Source organism: Benincasa hispida, chromosome 5, assembly GCF_009727055.1.
Source record: "Benincasa hispida cultivar B227 chromosome 5, ASM972705v1, whole genome shotgun sequence".
Classification (NCBI taxonomy): Eukaryota; Viridiplantae; Streptophyta; class Magnoliopsida; order Cucurbitales; family Cucurbitaceae; genus Benincasa; species Benincasa hispida.
In genome coordinates, this window is record NC_052353.1 from 55,878,541 (window position 1) to 55,898,169 (window position 19,629).

Genomic DNA, 19,629 nt, shown 5'->3' on the forward strand with positions numbered 1-19,629 from the left:
TTTCATCGTTTTTTTATTCTTTGCTACAGTATTTACTATTTCCTTTCAAACAAAAATAGTTTACACCTCAAACACATACTATTTAACTCAAACTAAAATAATCTAAACCCCAAACACAAACTATTATAATCCAATTATAATAACCTAGGATTATAATAACCAATTCCTTGCTCCAAACGTCTTTTTTTGTTTTTAATTTTTGAAAATTAAGCTTATTTCCTCCCAATTTCTTACATGAGTACATTTTTAAATACAATGGTTGAATTCTTAGCCAAATTTTAAGAACAAAAACAAGTTTTTAAAAGTCATTTTTTTTATTTTTCAAATTTTGGCGTAATTTTTTTAAACGATTGGTAAAATTATGTAACAAATAAAGAAATTTGGAGGTTGAAGAAGCGTCTATATGTTTACTTTTCAAAAACAAAAAATCAAAAATCAAATAATTGCGAAACGAACCCTTAGTTTTTTTTAATTATAATTGAAAAGCAAATAAAAGACAAGTGATTTCTTTCATGAGTTTTTTTTTTTTTTCTTTCTTTCTTTATCAATATTTTTTTTTCTTGAGTTTAGTTATTGGTTTCGAGTAAATTTCTAGAATTCATGTTAAAATTTAACCAATTGTCAAATTGTAATTTTGTTGTTTTACTTTGAAAAAAAAATTGTAACAAGTACATTATTTATTTATGTATTTAATTATGTCAATGTTGATGAGTATAGTTCAAAATATACATGTCAATATGAACATAGTTCAACAATAATTGATAAATTTTAAGTCTAAAGTTCAAGTCTCCATACCTCACATTTGTTGTCTTCAGTAAAAAGAAGTTCAACTATCAATTTGATTGCATTATTCGATGGTATTATTTTCACTAAGGAAGCAGTAGTTGCCCATGTATGGACTGAGACTGAATCAATGATCCTTTGGCAGTTATTATAAGATTCGGTTCATTTCATCAATGAAGTTCAAGTTTTTTTTTTTGTTGATACCCAAACTTTCCAACGACAAGGTCTAACTCAAGTTCGTATAATGCAACACATTGCTTGGTTTGTCATGCAAAGATGATCAACATTTCTAATGTCTAGATTGAAGAAGATCCCCTATAAGTGGATGTAATGGTTCCTAGAGACATATTTTATTGTAATTTTGCTTTTATCATCCATTTTTTCTAAGAAAGATTAAAACGGCAGTAAATATTCTATTTATTATTAATAAATTTAATCTCTGATTGAAAATACATACTTTAAATTAGTACAAACTTGAAGAACCAACAAGAAAAGTTTTTTAAAAAGTAGAGATTAATTTATTAAGAGGGTCTCCAAAATTCCTCTCGAAGTTGAAAATACAGGCTTTTCCCACTCTTGAAGAGCCCACATGCTGCCCTTATGTAGTATATATATACCCACAAATCTCTGTAACTTCCTCTTCAGTGAATCCCCTTCTTCTTCTTCTTCCCCAAATCCCCTCTTCATTTCATACAGAATCTACAGCTTCACACCATTATGGCCACCACAGCAACAGATAAAGTGGTGGAGACAGTGATCGCCGGAAATTATGTCGAAATGGAAGCCGACGGCAACCCTCCCAATGTCAAAACCAAGCTCTCCAAGCTCTTCTGGCATGGCGGCTCCGTTTACGATGCTTGGTTTAGCTGTGCTTCAAATCAGGTCTATTTTCCCCCCTTTTCATTTTGAGTTCTCATTTACATTCTGGGGTTTGATCATTTTCCCCCCAACTTACAGGTTGCCCAAGTTTTGCTTACTCTACCCTATTCGTTTTCCCAACTGGGAATGCTCTCTGGAGTTCTGTTTCAGCTCTTCTATGGCTTGCTTGGTAGCTGGACTGCTTATTTAATTAGTGTACTCTATATTGAATACAGAACTAGAAAAGAAAGGGAAAAAGTTGATTTCAGAAACCATGTTATTCAGGTTCATTAACTCAACTTCTTTTTGTTGCCTTGATTTTACTTCCATTACTAGAAGAACCCCTTTTAGGAGTATTGATTTCTAATGGTGCTTTTGTTCCAGTGGTTTGAAGTTCTTGATGGGTTGCTTGGGAAACATTGGAGGAATGTGGGTTTGGCATTTAACTGCACTTTTCTTCTGTTTGGATCTGTTATTCAACTTATAGCTTGTGCAAGGTATTCTTGTTTGTTTGTTTGTTTGTTTTTGTTTCATTACTTAATTTCATTCCATCTCTGTAAATTTCACCATCTTCAACTTGACATTGTTAATCTTATCCTTTCTTCTTAAAATCTGGTATGCAGTAATATTTATTACATAAATGACAACCTAGACAAGAGAACTTGGACATACATCTTTGGAGCTTGCTGTGCCACCACTGTCTTCATTCCTTCCTTTAGAAACTACAGAATCTGGTCCTTTCTTGGTCTCTTAATGACCACTTACACAGCTTGGTACCTCACCATTGCCTCCATCCTCCATGGCCAGGTACCACATATTCCATTATACTAAACCCCATTTTGTAAAACATGGATTGTAGTGAACTCATTTTGTTAAACATAGATTGTAATGCTAATGAACCATCGTGGGCTGGCCTACTTATAAATAAAGAGCATGAGTTTGATAGAGGACTAAGAGAAAATTGGTTCAATCCATGATAATCACCTATTTAAGATTTAATAGCCTACTAACACCCAGACATTGTAGAGTCAAGGGTTGTCCCATTAATTGAGTGCATGTAAACTGGTGTGGACACTCATGGATGTTTAAAAAAAAAATGTAATGAACACATTTTGTCAAAGCATGGATTGGAATGGATTTGGTTGTGGTGGTAAGTAATGAAGGTTGTTTGGGGTTTAATCTTTAATGATGTGTTTTTAGGTGGAGGGAGTTAAGCACTCTGGTCCAACCAAGTTGGTCCTTTACTTCACTGGGGCCACCAACATTCTTTACACATTTGGTGGGCATGCTGTTACAGTGTAAGACAATCTCAAAATCTTTTATGTTATTTATGTTTTCTTGTTGGTTTTGTTAGTGTCTTCAAATTTTAGCTGTGGAATGTGCATATGTTTGTTGGCCGTCTCTGTTGTTGTGCCAATTAAAAATGTCAAAACTCCATTGTTTGTTGTCATTTATGAAAATCTCTTCCCTTTTTTTGGCTGATGTTGCCATTATAGATCTCAATACCAGTTGGATTCCATGTTTTAAAATCAATACCAATATGCTATTATCAATTGTATATTGTCTTTCTAAATTTCTTTTTACACTCACCAGTGTAGAAATATTCATCTTTCCCCTTTTCTCTACCTTTATGAATTTAATATTTGTAATTTTAACTACACTTTTTGAATTGAGTTGTCTTTATCAGCATAAAAAGATATCCTCTTTTCCTGGAGAAAACCCTTTTTCTTTCTCATGTTTAGTAATAGTCTAATAGACATTGAAAGTGAAGTTTCTCTCTCTAATTGCCTTTCTCTTTTATCATAAACCCTGATGAAGAATCTGAAAAAGTATGAGGGAGAATGTCTCAGTGTCTCCATACCTTAGTATTCTTCTATGGGCCTTTTTTCTCCACTGGCCCAATTAGAAAAAAGCCCATCAAACTCAAACCTTTTATGAACCGGGTCATCTGAACAAGACTTAAAACTCCAATTAATTTTTTGTATTGTACAATGGAATTAACTAAAGAAAAGCTGTGGAAATGCAGGGAAATCATGCATGCAATGTGGAAACCTCAGAAATTCAAGGCAATTTACTTGGTGGCCACTGTGTATGTGCTAACACTGACACTCCCATCTGCAGCTGCTGTGTATTGGGCATTTGGAGACATGCTTCTTAATCACTCAAATGCCTTCTCTCTTCTCCCAAAATCACCCCTCAGAGACATGGCTGTCATCTTAATGCTCATCCACCAGGCATAATCATCACCATCTCCTTTACTTTACCTTTTTATTTATAGGACAAGTGGGGTATGGAGGTTTGAACTTCTAACCACGATAAGAGTACATGCTAATTATCGAGTTGTTCAAAATTGACATGCTTTCTTTGTAATTCTTGCAGTTCATCACATTTGGATTTGCTTGCACACCTCTTTACTTTGTGTGGGAGAAAGCCATTGGAATGCATGAATGTAAGAGCTTGTGCAAAAGGGCAGCTGCAAGATTGCCTGTAGTCATTCCCATTTGGTTTTTGGCTATAATCTTCCCTTTCTTTGGTCCTATCAACTCCACCGTTGGATCTCTCCTCGTTAGCTTCACCGTCTACATCATTCCTGCTCTTGCCCACATGTTCACCTTCCGATCGCCTGCTTCCCGTGAGGTACGCCGCACTGAAATGTTACTCTCTCTCTCTCACTGTGAGTTGTTTTTTTTTGGTAACGTGTGGTCACAGTCTAGCAGACAAGAAACGGCTCACTCTCCTATGTCTTTGTCTTTGGTATTAGTTTAATTAATTTAGTAGTTTAGTGTTGGTTTAAAAAGTTTCGATTGGTTTTTGAAAAAGATATCGTCTTTGGAATTGCCCTCTCCTAGAAAAGTCCATTTCATAATACGATGAGAGGGGGAAAAAAAGGGAAAAAGATAAAGGCACGAGATTCTTTGTCTTTGCTGCTGCCATATGCATGCGATGCGACAGAGTATCTGTTCGTACCCTGATTCTCACCACCCCTGTTCTGTGACAGTCCTTTTGACACCTTCCACATGTCAAATGGCTGTTTATGATGAGACTGAACGAACCTTTTTGTCATTGCAGAATGCGGTGGAGCAACCGCCGAAGTTCACCGGAAGATGGGTCGGAGCATATGTGATCAACGCATTCGTGGTGGCTTGGGTGTTGGTCGTTGGGTTTGGTTTTGGTGGGTGGGCTAGTGTGACCAATTTCGTACATCAAATCGACACTTTTGGGCTTTTCACCAAGTGTTACCAATGCCCACCACAATCGCCGCCGTCTCTGCTCAATGTTACAGCGGCGCCACCTCCACAGCATCAGCACCACCTCCACCATCCTGGCAACCATTGATGATTGAAGGTAGCAGAATGATGAATTTGTTGCGGTTAAGGAAAGGGGTGATTGGGATGTGTTTTCTTTGCTCTGTACTGCAGCTTTTGGTTTGATTAGAGAGACAGAGAGAAGAGGGGTAAAATTCAGAGTTGGCGAATGTCGCTCTTTTTCATCCAAAATAGTACATTATCCTTATTATTCTGTCTCTTTTTACTTTGGCGTAGGGCCTCTCTTCTTTAATGGTACCTAAAAAAGAAAAAAGCTGAGAAATTTTTGTATCTAAAAATTTACAACCTGCCTGCACCCCAGTGATGCAAATATAGCTGCTTTTCCATAATCACAATCATCCCCAACTAAATATGGGTTTACTCGAGAGTTTTCAGAATTCACCAATGGGAAACAACAGAAAAATGTAAATAAAAAGCAAAGAGATTCAGAATTCTTGTATTCATAATAAGTCTGCTTCACAGTGGGAGGGAAAAAAAACATGAGAAGAAGCTTTCAACTTTTACACCAAAAAGAAACTTGCTTTGCTTTGTTTAATTCTTTGGTTTTCTTGGACAATGTGGGAAAGACAAGAAACTGTGAATCTAGTAAATGAAGCAATCTCCTTTACTTCTTCCTTCAGGAAGATTATTTTGAACATCCATTCAAATTCTTAATTAGAAGTACTAGCATCTTCCATAATAAATAATACTGCTATAAACAGGATCCTTTTAAAGGGCATTTAGAGCGCAGTAATGGAAACAAGCTTCTAATTTCAATTAATTTTTTTTATCACAGTTTGCAAAATCCATCTACATTGGACAAAGAGCTCTTTCACAAAAGTGAAACCACTTTATTTCTTTCCAGCCTGCCTTTTCCCTTTCCCAGTCTCTGCTCATTCCAACAATAATTGCATAGGGAAAAAAAGCAAAGCGGAGAAAAGCAGTGTCCCCATGGCATTGATTCAATCAAGAGATATGTTCAATTGAAATGAACTGGAAAGAAAAAAGGGTATAGAGTAGTAGATGAAAATCCATATTCAATTTACACAAGAAATTTAGAGATGGATCGAAACACTTGTATCAACAGTTAAAGAACCAGAGTAATCAAAGGAAGACTTCCCACATAGATCATCTCTTTTTCTAAGGATCGCTGATAAAATACCCCTAAAATCCATCAACCAACATAATCATCCAACACCCAAAAGATAGTCAAACCAGATACTAAACTGATAATCCATAGATGACAAAAAAAAAAAAAAAAAAGCTGCTACTCGAATCCTATTAAAAGATGACCTTACAGACCTCAGTAGATCAAAACTGAGATGAAAGGCGAAGGAAAACCGAACAAAACACCCCCAGATTGAAGCAAACAAAAGTAAATCGCCTTGCTAGTTCATCAATTTACGCGATCAACGACCACTGCTTGGACACTCCCTTGCGAAATGCCCAGATTCACCACAGCTATAGCAGTTTCCACCACCACCGCCACCTCCGCCGTACCTATCTCCACCGCCTTGAGATCCACTCTGGTAGCAGTCCCTAGCCATATGACCAGTCTCACCACACTTGAAACAAGCACCACCTCCGCCGCCGCCACCACCTCCTCCGTAACCCCCACCACCGTACCCACCTCCACCACCGCCGTACCCACCTCGGCCACCGCCGCCACTGCCACCGTTAAACCCATATCCACCACCACCACGTCTCCCTCTTCCACCACCGCCGCCTCCTCCATACCCACCTCCTCCGCTGGAGTAACCACCTCCACCTCCACTGCCGCCGCCGCGACTTCCCTGCACAGAAGCTTCTCCTGGGCCAGTGACATCAACGGCCTTGGAACGGCCATCGGACTCGGCTTCGATCAGAAACTCAACATCCTCACCAACGCCGAGGCTCCGGAAACCGTCGGATCTGATGGAAGACTGATGAACGAAAAGATCTTCACCTCCATCGTTGGGAGAAATGAAGCCATAGCCCTTCTGGTCACTGAACCACTTCACTTTCCCACTAACCCTTTCGGCCATTTCTCGATCTTTTTTCTCTCAAACAAAGAAAACCCAACAACTGCAAAACCCTAATCACCAAAATTTCTCTCTCTAGATTTGAGAGAAAAAGGGTTTTTATATATAATAAGAAGAAAGGGAAAAAAAACGTACTTTGTGAATCGAAAAGCTTGGAAACGGGAAGAGCGCCCCGTCATCCGTAAACGACGCTTTTTCCATTTGTGATTTTGTGGGGTCACATTATTCGATAATGACCGTCCGATTCTCAGCGACGGCGGGTGGTTTCCGACGAGATCTGACGGCCAGGGCTCTTCCGCTTCTCTTCATTGGAATGGAGCAACTCGCCGTGGGATTTGCGAACGGCCAAGGGTAGTTTTGGGATTTCACTCCTAAAATATCTTCGTTGCAGTTTTTGGGATTTTGTTTTTATTATCATCTTTTACAGTGGTAAATGATAATTGGTAAAGTAATTAGTATAACAAATTTTGTTGGGGTGATGTTTTCTTAAATCAAGTAAAATAAAAATATGAGAAAATATTTTTTGTCTCATAATGGTCTCTCGAGCATTAGGTTGGTTATTATAATCGGTGATTATCATAGATAGTTGGTTATAATAGTTATAATAAATAGGGGGCATGGGCAAATATTTTTTGTCCCATAATTGTCTTTGGAGTATTTAGTTGGTTATTATAATCGATGATTATCTTACACAATTTGTTATAATAGTCAATAGGTTATAATAGTTAGCGGATAGGCAAGAAGTTGGTTATTATAGTCTAATTGGGTTATAATAGTTTGTGTTTGGGGTGTAGATCATTTTAATTTTAGTTATAATAGTTTGTGTTTTGGGTGTAAATTATTTTAATTTGTGTTATATAGTATGTGTTTGAGATGTAAATTATTTTAGTTTGATAAATAAATAGTAAACATTATAGCAAAAAATAAAAAATATGATTAATGTAAAATAATAAAAACTACAGTAAATGATGGTTTTGAAATAGTGTTTACAGTAGTTAATTGGAGACTACAAAATAGTATTTACTATACTAAAAGGTGGTATTGTAGTCTTAGGATAATTTTTATCCAAACACACCAAATTATTTTAGTATGGGGATGTAAATTATTTTTATTTGGGTAGAGATAGCAAACACTATAACAAAACAAAATAGTAAAAAAAAACAGTAAATACCATTGTTGTACACGTCACTATTGTTGTTGGTCTCCCAAACATGGAGTTGATACCAACTTCTAATGGGTGCCCCAAATAGTCCTAAGCTTTAGTTTAGTTTCTATTTAGTATTTGGATTTTATAATGTTGTACTTTTAATCTTAAAATCTTGAGTTTGATTTCAATTAAGTCTCATGTTTGAAAATGTTACAATTTTATTTTTGATATTTGAGTTTTGTTTCAATTTAATTTATAGGTTTCAAGATTTACACTTTTACCCTCAATTTTTCATTAAATATTTACTTCGAGTCTTTAGTGTTATTGTCTATTAATTAATTTTAAAAATATAATTAATTAAATTTTAATAATTTTTCATCGCTATTAAAATTAAATTTGAAATTTCACTTCATAATTATTTTAAGTTAAGTATTGACATAAACATTAAATACTAAAGTGAGTACTTGGTGACAAAATTATGTTGAAAGTGTAAATTTTGAAATCTATTTAACTAAATTAAAACAAAATTAAAATTTTAAGAATGAAATTGTAACATTTTAAAACGTAATGACTAAACTTATATCAAACTCAAAATTTAATAACTAAAAGTATGAAATTTTGAAACTTATAAATCAAATAAATCCCAAAATCTGTGAGCAAAATGTTTTTTTTAATTTTGGCTAAAAATAAAACAAAATAGGTTGAAGTGGAACTAGTGAAGCAAAATACAGTATTTGAGAATTGAATAGGATGTTCAATCTCTCATAGGGCATTTCATTCAAAAATTCATTTCTTAAGCCTTCTAATCTAAGCAAAAAAAAAAGTACTAAATAATTTAATATTGATATAAAGCTAATGTTCGATTGTGTGAAACAAACCTATAAAATTAAATTTTAAATTTAAATATTATGTATATATGATTACAATAAAAATAATAAAACTACATATAGATGGAATAAATATGGTGGAAAATAGAGATAAAAAACGGGACAGGTATTTTTCGTCCCAAACCTCATTTAGTTCACGGAGATTTTTTTTTATTCCCTCTCCATTTCTCGACCTCCATGTGGGAGAGGATGGACATCCTACTTAATAGGAATTCAAAAAAAAATTATCATGTTTATCTTCATTTAATTTTTATATGTTGTTTCAAAAAAAATAAATTCTTGTTTCTCAAACGAGATTCTATTTTATAGTTTCAAAATTTTAAAAAGGTAGAATTACATTAAACACAACCTTGATGATATGAACTTATTTTAACTTTATATGTTATATGATGATGTAAACTTATTTTGGTTTTATTAAATTAAAGTAAGTAAAATGTATTTATTATGTGTTATATGATATACAATATTTATAACATAGAAAATGTTAAAAGATTAATTAATTGATAATAGTTGAGGTTAATGAATATGATATTTAGTTGGTAATTAACTATCACAATTGCCGTATTAAAGAAATTATCACTATTTTTATGGTTTGAAATTTATAAATATATTATTCAACATATTTGGAATATTTGTTTAAATAGAAATAGTCTAATATGATACCAGGCATATATTAGTAGAAAACATGGAATACATTTTTTTTAAAACATCAAATCCATTGTTTTCAAATGGCTAATCAAAAGTATCCTAAGATATCTTTTAATAACAATTTGAGTTTTAGTTTCTTTTAAATAAATAAATAAAAATATGTTTTATTCTCACTATTTCTCAATATATCTTCACGTTTCTTTTAAAAAAGTATTTAAATTATTGACCAAATTTGAAAAGTAAAAACTATTTATTTTTAAACTTTTAAAATATAACTCAAAATTTGTAATGTTTAAAAAGGTAAATGAAAAAACAAGATGAAACACATAGGTAAAAAATAAGCCTTTTTTTTTTTCAAGCTAGAAAATAAATAAATAAGAGAAACAAAAACTAGAACTAAATGATACTAAATAGGCCTAAAATACCAACATTGATGTTTTGAAAATTTCATATGCAAAATCGATTTCTTTAAACATTAGAAAAAAAAGGGGAAAAAAATAAAAATTTATCCCTAAGTTTTGGGTCTAATTTTCATATGGTCTATAAATCTCAAAATGTTACACATTTAATATTTAAATTTTAAGTTTAGTTTCAATTTAATTTTTAGGTTTCAAGCTATTACAATTTTACCTTTGAAATCAATAATATGAGATCTCACAATCTTTATAAGATACGTGAGTTACTCTTCATATATTATCATTTGGTTTTTAGATGGAATCTCATGTTTATCTAATATGATGTCATAATCTATGATGTCCAAACTATATTCAGTTAAACTTTAGGATCTAACCCAAAAATTGCGAACTTAAAGAGACATTTTGATGATCTCTTATTTTATAGTAGATATTTTGTGAATGGTGGAATTCTTAATATAATATTGGTCGCCTTTTCAAGGAAATGTTGAATGAATGATTTCATTTTATAGTCTAAGAGTGAGAAAATTGTTTATAAACCGTCAAAACATTGCTTGCAATTAATATAAAGAAAATATAACATGACAATATTTATAGTCGTCAGTTCAAACATCATATACAAAGTCTAAATATGCAAAAGCATGAACAAACATAAAGAAACATAACACGACAATCAATGTCCACATAAAAATCGTGATCAAGAGATCAAACAAAAGTCAGTGAAGTAGAATTCAAAACTATGGGACTTTAAAGGTCGCTCATATAAATATATATTTGTATCAAATAATATAGATATGGTTTTTTTTCCCAATCCAACTATTCTTGAAGGATATCATGTAATATAATAGTAGAGAAAGAAAGGATACTTAAATTTGTACTTCAAAATACTACGATAATAAGCAAATACGTACATATATCAAGTACTATAATAAGAAAAAAGAAAAAAGAAATATGACTTTCTAATCATGAAAAAATTGAAGAATTAATTTTCTTACTTATGTTATAGTAGCAATGCCCAAGTTGTGGGCACCAAATATTGAGTTTTTTTTTATATATATTTTTAATTTGTCTACTTATATAATAATAACACATACTCACTTTGTATTTGCAACTCTATGATGTTGCATTGTTGTAACATATGTGACTATGTTTCATAAGATATTAATTACAATATAGCCAAATCTAATTTTTTATTTGAAATTGTAAACCACCCTACCAATAATATTTAAAAGATGTTGGGACGAAAAGTGCACTTATGAATTTGGATGAATTATGAAGTAATAGGACACACAGTATAAGAAGTTAATAAATTATAAAATCAATGTCTTTTAGCCATGGGACCCGTGGACCAAACAAGCAACTTTACTCCTCAAACTCGAATTTTTTAGGCCAAACGCTCCCAATCATACTATTGAGAAAAATTATGGTTAAAAAATTTAATTGCGTAATTTTTTAATTTATTTGGAAAAAAAATTTACATGACTTTTTTCTGTGAGTACCAAAAAGAGAGTAAAAAAAGGGGCAGAGAATTAAATAAATTACATCCTCATAAGTATACGTAGAAGTGAAGAAAATAGGGATTCTTTGTTTGTTTGTTAAAATATAGAAAGAAAAATTTCGCGATCTTAAAAATTTAAATAAATAAATAAAGGCGAAAAGACGTTTAGAGACATACAGTCAAAATTTCAATTGATGGGTCAAAATATAGCTGACTGGATGTAAGTGTGTATGTGTGCCATTTGGTAATGTTTTGATTATGACACTTCTATTTATTTATTTATTTATGTATTATATCATTATCTTTTTATATCATATTTTAATCCTTAAACTTTAAATCTTATTCTATGTTGGTCTCTAAACTTTAAAAAATATTTGTTTTAATCTATAAACTTTTAAAAATTGAGTCTATATTATTAAAATTATGTTAACTTTTCAACATAAATGTGAATGAGCTTGTAATTTTTTATGAATAGACTCTAGATGTATCGAGTAAAATGAATAAAATGTCAATAACCAACACGCTTATATTGAGCCACCAAATTTTCAACTAAAAATGTCCTTTAAAAATTCTCCCGTTTTGCCACCTTCAAAATCGAAACTCTATACTTTTTTAGTGTGACTAACTTATCTGGTAGCATAGTCATAAAAATATACGAGTCATATGGTCATTTTGTTAAAAAGTTAACAAAATCTTAATATATCATGAATTTAAATAAGCATTTTTAAAAGGGACCAAAACGAATAGTTTAAAAGTCTAGAGATCAAAATAAAATAATATTCAAAGTTTAAGGACTAAAATGAACATTTTTAAGAGTGTAGAAACCAAAATATAATATTATTCAAAGTTCAAAGACCAAAATAAGATTTAAACCTTATTATTAAGTTTAAATATTACTTTTGGTCCCCATAATTTTGGTTTTAGTTCATTCTAATAGAGATAAGCATGATAGACCGAAAAATTAGCCGATTAATCGAAATGAATTCGGTCGGTCGGAGAAAGAGAGGGGTTGATCGGTGTCAGTTTGGGAAAATTACAAATTGGAAAGTTTTTTAAAAAAATAAAAATAAAGAATAAAATCGACCAAACCGATGGACTGACTTTTACTCCTTCATAATCAAGATTGGTTTGAATATTTACTAAACCGACTATAGTCGATTCAGTGGCTGTTTGGTCGAAAAATCAACTCCAATCGACCGATGCTCATTCCTACATTTTGGTTCCTATACTTTCAAAATATTCATTTTGGTCCCTATATTTTTCAATTTTGGTTCATTTTAGTTCTTATACTTTTAAAATGTTCATTATAGTTTTTGTATTTTCAAAAAGTGATCATTTTGGTCAATTCGTTTTCATTTTCATTTCATTCTTAAATGGATCAAAATGGTCTATTTTTGAAAGTCCAATGACTAATATGAACAAAAGTTGAAATTACAACGATGAAAATGAACATTATGAAAATACATTGACCAAAATGAACCAAAGTTAAAAGTATAGAGACGAAAATGAATAATTTAAAAGTACAATGACTAAAATGGATAAAAGTCAAAAGTATATAGAATAAAGTAGTAGTTAAACCTTATTATTATTCTTAGGGAAAAATATATTTTTAGTCCATAGGTTTTGGATTTTGTTTTTATTTGGTTCATATGTTTCAAAATATGACATCTTTAATTCTCTAAGTTTCAAGTTTGACTTCGATTTAGTTTATCGATTTCAAAATGTCATCGTCATTCTTTCATTGAGATTTGAGTTTTATTTCAATTTGGTCTATAAGTTTCAAAATATACTACCTTAACTTCGATTATCACAAATACTCACTTTCAGATTTTAGTTTTAACATATATTAATTAATCCAGAAGAGTTATAATTAATTAAGTTGTACAATTTTTTTCATTATAATTAATTAAGTTGCATTGTTTTTTCATTACTATTAAAAATAAATTTAAATTTTCGTCTTATAATTATTTTAAATTAAGTAATAGACATTGATTAAAAAAAAAATGAAGTAAGTATTTAATAAAAAATTGATGTTAAAAGTGCAAAACTTGAAATCTAAAGACCACATTGAAACAAAATTCATATGTCGAGTAAAATTGTAATGTTTTAAAATTTGAAGACTAAATTAAAATCAAACTCGAAATTTAACAACTAAACATACACTTTGAAACATAAGGATCAAATAGAAACTAAACTAAAAAATCTAGAACCAAAATGATATTATTCTCTAATTATTATTGTTATTTATTCATGACAATTTTCTCTTTCTCCCACATAGGTTAGGAGAATTACCTAACAAATATGCCATACGCATTTGGCCTAATATTTGAAATATAGTAATAAATGACATTGTTTATTAGTCAATATGAATTTAATACTTTAATTGACATAAATTTATATTATCGATCTCGTTGGACTCTTAACCTAATAATTTTGTTAAAAAAAATGACATTGAACAATGTCTTGGGTTAGTGCTGTGAGAATAATATTATAAAAAATACTTGAGTTCATGTCTTTGATCGGGCAGTGACGAATGTAAATTACTTTCTTACATTAAGGATAGGATTTGCCAAGTTTTGTATTAACTAGGGAGATCATTTTTTCTCTTTAGGAGATGAAGAAGTTGTTTTGAAGGCAAAAGCACCCGTCATTCCTATATATGTTATGGGATGTTTTGAACTAATTTGGACTCTACGATTAAAAAAATATTAATTTCATGTCTATTACTCCTTATGTTGCATGCTCTATAAATTTTCAAACTTCAAAACTATGCTCTTTGCTCCATTTTGTGTGCATGTCTAGAATCATAAATCTAAAAATCAAATCATTAGAAGTTTATTGGAGGGGTTCTAAAATCTAAAAATCACAAATGTTTGTGTTTAGAGTGATTTGGAAATCTGGGTTTTTAATATAGACGAATTATTATGATAATTTTGAATGAAATATTTAATTTATTCATTTTATATTAGCATTCTTGTAACAATCCACCTTAATTTAGGGGTTCGTTAAATTCACTCATACTAAATAAATATATTAGACATAAAATTGAATTTTATTTGTAACTGAACATTAAATCTCTATTATACAGGTCATCTTGGAAAAATATCATAACTTAAGTCTAATTTGATAATTATTTATTTTTTTTTATAAAAAAATTAAGCTACTCCTCCCATTTTCTTAATTTGCGTCTTTCGAAAAGTTGAATTTTTAATCAGATTTTAAAAACAAAAATGCGTTTTTAAAAATTAAAAAAATAAAGTACAAAAATTTAGAAAAATTTAGAAATATTGAAGGGCTTAATTTTCAAAAAGGGGCAAATCAAGAAGAACAATCGGAATAAATTCAAAATTCATACTCACACTTTACTACTTAGGAAAAAATGACAGCAAATTGAAACATCCCTCTGCTACAATCAGCCGGAGGGAACACCGAACAACAACACAGGGAGCCCCGAGTCCGAGGCTGAGGGTTTGAAATTTGGCGATGACGAGAAAGAAGAGGAAGACGAGAGAGGCAGCCACAATCCACCCCAGAAACAAATACGCTGAAAATCCCCCAGATTTCGCTCTCTTAGCCTCTCTATACCCTTCCTTTCAACCCTTCGTTTTTCTCCATCCCCGACCCAGAATCGACTGGACCGATTTCAATGCCACCCGTGAACTTACCCGGGTTTTGCTTCTCCATGACCATGCTCTTCATTGGTATCACTCCTCCCCTTTAGCTTTCCACTGCTCTATTTTCTGTCTCCCTGTTTATATTCCATGTTTTATCTTCCCATAGCTGAAGGTTTTAATTTCTGTTCATATGAGAACTGTTTTGCTGCTGCAAACTATGTGGGCTAAGTTAGATTTGGACTTCCATTTTGAACTGATAATGGGTTCATTCAATTTTGTTATTTAGGATTTCGTAGGGTAATGGCTGGTTTTATCCCCTTTTAACTGATTATGTGATGCAATTGAGCTAACCATCCTAATGGTGGGATCAAATCAATACAATCCTAAGGACCCAATCCATGTTATTATGTTTAAGAGGACCAACCGTACTGTACACTTTTGTTTAAAGTTTGAACTTGTTTCAAATCACGTCTCTTGATTTGAGAAATCATATGTGTTGAGAGTCTTTTGATTGTGTTTCGCTTGTTAGTTTGTTGGCAATTTGAAGGTGCTTTGTTTGTCAAATTAGGATGTCTTTATGATTGAAGTGTAAGTAGATCTCTACATCTCAGGTGGATTCCTGATGGACAGCTCTGTCCAACAGTACCTAATAGATCGAATTATATCCATTGGCTTGAAGATCTTTTGTCATCTGATATCGTTGCTAAGAAAAATAGTGATAGTGGCCCTGTAAGAGGTTTGGACATAGGAACTGGGGCAAATTGCATTTACCCGCTTCTTGGAGCCTCTCTTCTTGGGTGGAGTTTCGTTGGGACAGGTGACTTTCCTTAACATATAGTTGGTTTTGTTCTCAAATTTATATATTACCCATTGATTTGTATGTTTAATGATGACCAGATTTTGGGTTCCATTCGGCTTGGTGCAGATGTGACTGATGTAGCACTAGAGTGGGCTGAAAGAAATGTTAAAAGTAATCCACATGTTTCTGAACTCATTGAAATTAGAAAGGTAGATGATATCTCAGACGATCTTTCTACAGAATTACATAATAGTGTAGCAGTCGATAGTGAATTCAAGATTTTAAATGAGAAGGATGGTATGGAAGTAGCGCCTCCCCTGCCCTCATCCTTGTCAAAGGAGACAGTCCACTTGGAGAAGCGATATCATGGTCCTCCCATTCTTCTTGGTGTTGTCAAAGATGGTGAAGAGTTTGACTTTTGCATGTGCAATCCTCCCTTTTTTGAGAGCATGGATGAAGCGGGATTGAATCCGAAGACTTCTTGTGGTGGAACTCCACAAGAGATGGTTTGTCCAGGTGGGGAGAGGGCATTTATCAGCCGTATGATAGAAGACAGCATTGTTTTGAGGCAGACTTTCCGGTATTCCTTATTGCAAAATTGCTTCTGATTCTTCTATACATCTTTTAGAAATCTTATCTTCTTATCTTCATTGATCTTTGCAGGTGGTATACTTCAATGATTGGGAAGAAATCAAACCTCAGCTTCCTGATATCTAAACTTTGGAAAGTTGGAGTGACGGTAGTCAAGACTACAGAATTTGTTCAAGGCCAAATTTGCCGATGGGGACTTGCTTGGTCTTTTATGCCCACAGCACGAAAGATTATATCTCCTCATGTCACTAACAAGAGTGTCATGTCTTTCATGCTCGAGGTGGATCGATGTTTTTTTCCCCAATTAAAAAAAGAAACATTATGTTGGGCTCACACACGCTTCAGATTTGTCAATCAAATCTTTCCTATGTTTTTCCAGATACTAATCCTTTTCTGTAGATATGTAGCTCAGTTTTGGTACGTTTCTGTTGCTCAGGGCCTCCTTCCACAAGTCAGTGCCACAAGTATACTGCAATCAGTTGAACGTTTTCTTAGTGCCAGCGGAGCTTCTTGTAAATTGAACACTTCTTCATTCACAGTAGATGTATGGGTGTTCACTTGGCTTCTTTTAATATCGTTGCAAGTGATGATTTCATGCTTACAAGTTACTTCACAACAAATGTTTTGGTAGATTACTGCATCTGAGGATCATTGCCGAGCAATTCTCAAGAATAGGGCATGTGAAGTGGACAAGGGAGCCAGTTCTGCAACTGTGGAGAAATCAGAGCCTCAACCCTCCTCTGATTTGTGTTTTCGAGTTTCGGTATTTCTTGCTTGTCATTTTCTGGTTGTGCAACTTCATTACTACTAAGGCCCATACTTTTTGATTGTGGCAATTTTCTTTGTTATAGGTCTTTCAGCAAATCCCTGGCTCGCTTCTTGTGAAAGGCTCCTTGCATCATAAGAGTAGTCCTTCTGCAGGTACTACTCACTCATGCATCCAAAGTTCGGACCTTTCTTTAATTTTTAAAACTATTTTCATTTTTGACTGAATTCAATAATATCAAAAGAAATTACGATATCAATGTCTTTCGAGAGGGCTATATCTCTCCTTCACCAAAATAGACCTCTTCCTCTAACTGCCTCTATTTATAATCAAGAGCTCTAGCTACTATACCCTTATCGATACCCTACTGATATAATCAATATATCCCCTATTAGTACTTTCACACAACACTAGAATTGTTATCATAAAATAGAGAGAAAACAACACAGCAAGTTTTGTGAGTTTAAAACCTCTTACTCTTGTGTGGCATAAGCATCTGGCTCTGTTGTTGTTGTTGTTGTTGTTATTATTATTATTATTATATTCTCAAGAGTTATAGGAAGAAATCCAACAGCCAAGAATTAAAAGGAGATTTTGTATGTAACATGGTGTAGAACAATTAGCTTATAAGGGCCGCCATTGTATAACCATACATCAAAGAAAGCAGCTTACCAAATTGGGTAAAAGTGCAACCTGATAGCTGTAAAAGTAAGGATAAATCACCGACCAAAGCGGAAACTCAATCCTAAACTGTGATAGGGGTGGTAACCAAACTAACAAACCATAAAGCAAGGGTGGTCATAGATTACAAGCTAACCATACCAACAAGCAGTTCAGCATTATTTAATATAGATGAAATAGCAACATGACCATGGTATATATAATTGCTTGCAGGCTCATTCTCACTGATTTTCCACGGATTAGAGGAATTCCTGAAAGCCGAATCTTGTAAAGAAAAGGTGTTATAAGAAATCCCCTCCCTCAACACTCGAGGAAACAGTTGCATAACTTATAAACCAGATCCTCTTTATGTGGAAGCTCCACAACAGGGGACCTGTATTGCATTCTATGCAGGGATGCAGTGAAGAAAAGAGGGGGTGATGTGTAATTTTTCTCTAATATTCTCCCTTAAATTTTTAAAGTTGAAAGATAATTTATATAGAAAGTTCACATGGAAATTTTTGATCCTTCGTATCAAACATTATGGCTCTGCTCTTGTCATAATAACTAACGAGGCTAATTATTTTTGGATCTGTTGAAGCTTGAATTCCAGTCTTCTGCAAGAACAGTCAATAGTTTGTAGTGGGTGAGCCTTAAAACTACCATTGTATTATTACTAGTTTGATTCCAATACATAGCCCATGAACAACAGTAGAAGATTTTCTCAATATTTTAACAAAGCACGTTGCTAGAACACCCTTTCTTTTCTGCTTGAATCACCTTTTTTTTTTGTTTATCATATTCACTCACATTTCTTCTGCTCTGTTTCATTTTGTTCCCTGTTCTCTGGCCTCTGTCTTGCTCAACGTGATGATGCTTCTCTGTTTTCACGATTCTCGCATTATGTCGATGGCTACTTCAACTGATTTCTGTTTGTTTATCTTTGGAGCTTCTTCGTAATCTTAAGAAGGGAAATTTTCAAAAATAGAAAAATAAGAGAAACTATTTCCATAAAGTAGTAAAATTTTAATCTTTTTTGGTTGATAGAAGTCTATTGGTTATAGAAATCTTAATCTTCTATCAACGCCTATTAGTTTTTATTTATGTTATTTCAGACATTTTTTCTATCTGAAATTTTGCCACGTGTTTAAAAAAATATTCATATTCATCAAAGTTCTATTATTGTCGTTGACCATTATAAATGTTTCACATTTAGGGGTGTTTGGTCCCAAGTTGGGTTGGGTGGGTAAAAAAATCCACCCACTATTTAGTTCACCAATTATTAAAGAAGTTTATTATCTTGTTATTCATTTTAATTCACATTTTTCATCTCGTTATTCGCATTAACTCTCTCAATCACTCTTCTTCTATACTAACTACCAACTCAACTTTACGTGCAAAACGTTCCCTAGTAATGTGGTGAAATAGTTAGGTGGTAATTCTGGTGTTTTATTTGAATTATTATTTTGTTATTATTATTATTTTGATACAATGGGGTATGACAACTTTAGTTTTAATAAATGCAATTTGCGAAAGCGAAAGTAAATATGTAAAGAAAATAAACACGGAGGATGATAGTGGCACAATATAAGAGATTATAAAGTTCTGTCAAAACTTCCTTTTGGTGTGTTGCTAAAAA

General features: G+C 32.7%; 3 protein-coding genes across 4 annotated transcripts; 2 read left to right on the forward strand and 1 right to left on the reverse strand.

Moving 5' to 3' along the window:
* The first annotated feature begins 1,359 nt into the window (after positions 1 to 1,359).
* On the forward strand, positions 1,360 to 5,160 carry LOC120078603 (auxin transporter-like protein 2). The gene is made up of 8 exons (XM_039032891.1): positions 1,360 to 1,665; positions 1,741 to 1,926; positions 2,026 to 2,138; positions 2,265 to 2,448; positions 2,842 to 2,939; positions 3,668 to 3,875; positions 4,021 to 4,278; positions 4,711 to 5,160. The coding sequence occupies exons 1-8, from the start codon at positions 1,501 to 1,503 to the stop codon at positions 4,975 to 4,977; spliced, it is 1,479 nt and encodes a 492-aa protein (XP_038888819.1). The 5' UTR covers positions 1,360 to 1,500; the 3' UTR covers positions 4,978 to 5,160.
* An 805-nt stretch (positions 5,161 to 5,965) lies between these two features.
* On the reverse strand, positions 5,966 to 7,212 carry LOC120078604 (glycine-rich protein 2-like). The gene has a single exon (XM_039032892.1). The coding sequence runs from the start codon at positions 6,968 to 6,970 to the stop codon at positions 6,356 to 6,358; it is 615 nt and encodes a 204-aa protein (XP_038888820.1). The 5' UTR covers positions 6,971 to 7,212; the 3' UTR covers positions 5,966 to 6,355.
* Positions 7,213 to 14,905: 7,693 nt separating this feature from the next.
* LOC120077072 (U6 small nuclear RNA (adenine-(43)-N(6))-methyltransferase) lies at positions 14,906 to 18,758 on the forward strand. Of its 2 annotated transcripts, XM_039030924.1 has the most exons (8): positions 14,907 to 15,261; positions 15,786 to 15,991; positions 16,100 to 16,553; positions 16,637 to 16,844; positions 17,001 to 17,108; positions 17,196 to 17,327; positions 17,416 to 17,485; positions 18,225 to 18,758. In XM_039030924.1, exons 1-8 carry the CDS (start codon positions 15,044 to 15,046, stop codon positions 18,296 to 18,298), a joined length of 1,470 nt encoding a protein of 489 aa, XP_038886852.1. In that variant the 5' UTR covers positions 14,907 to 15,043; the 3' UTR covers positions 18,299 to 18,758. The 2 variants fall into 2 exon arrangements, with proteins under 2 accessions (XP_038886851.1, XP_038886852.1); XM_039030923.1 differs by having other exon boundaries at positions 14,906 to 15,261; positions 16,637 to 17,108.
* The last annotated feature ends 871 nt before the right edge of the window (positions 18,759 to 19,629 follow it).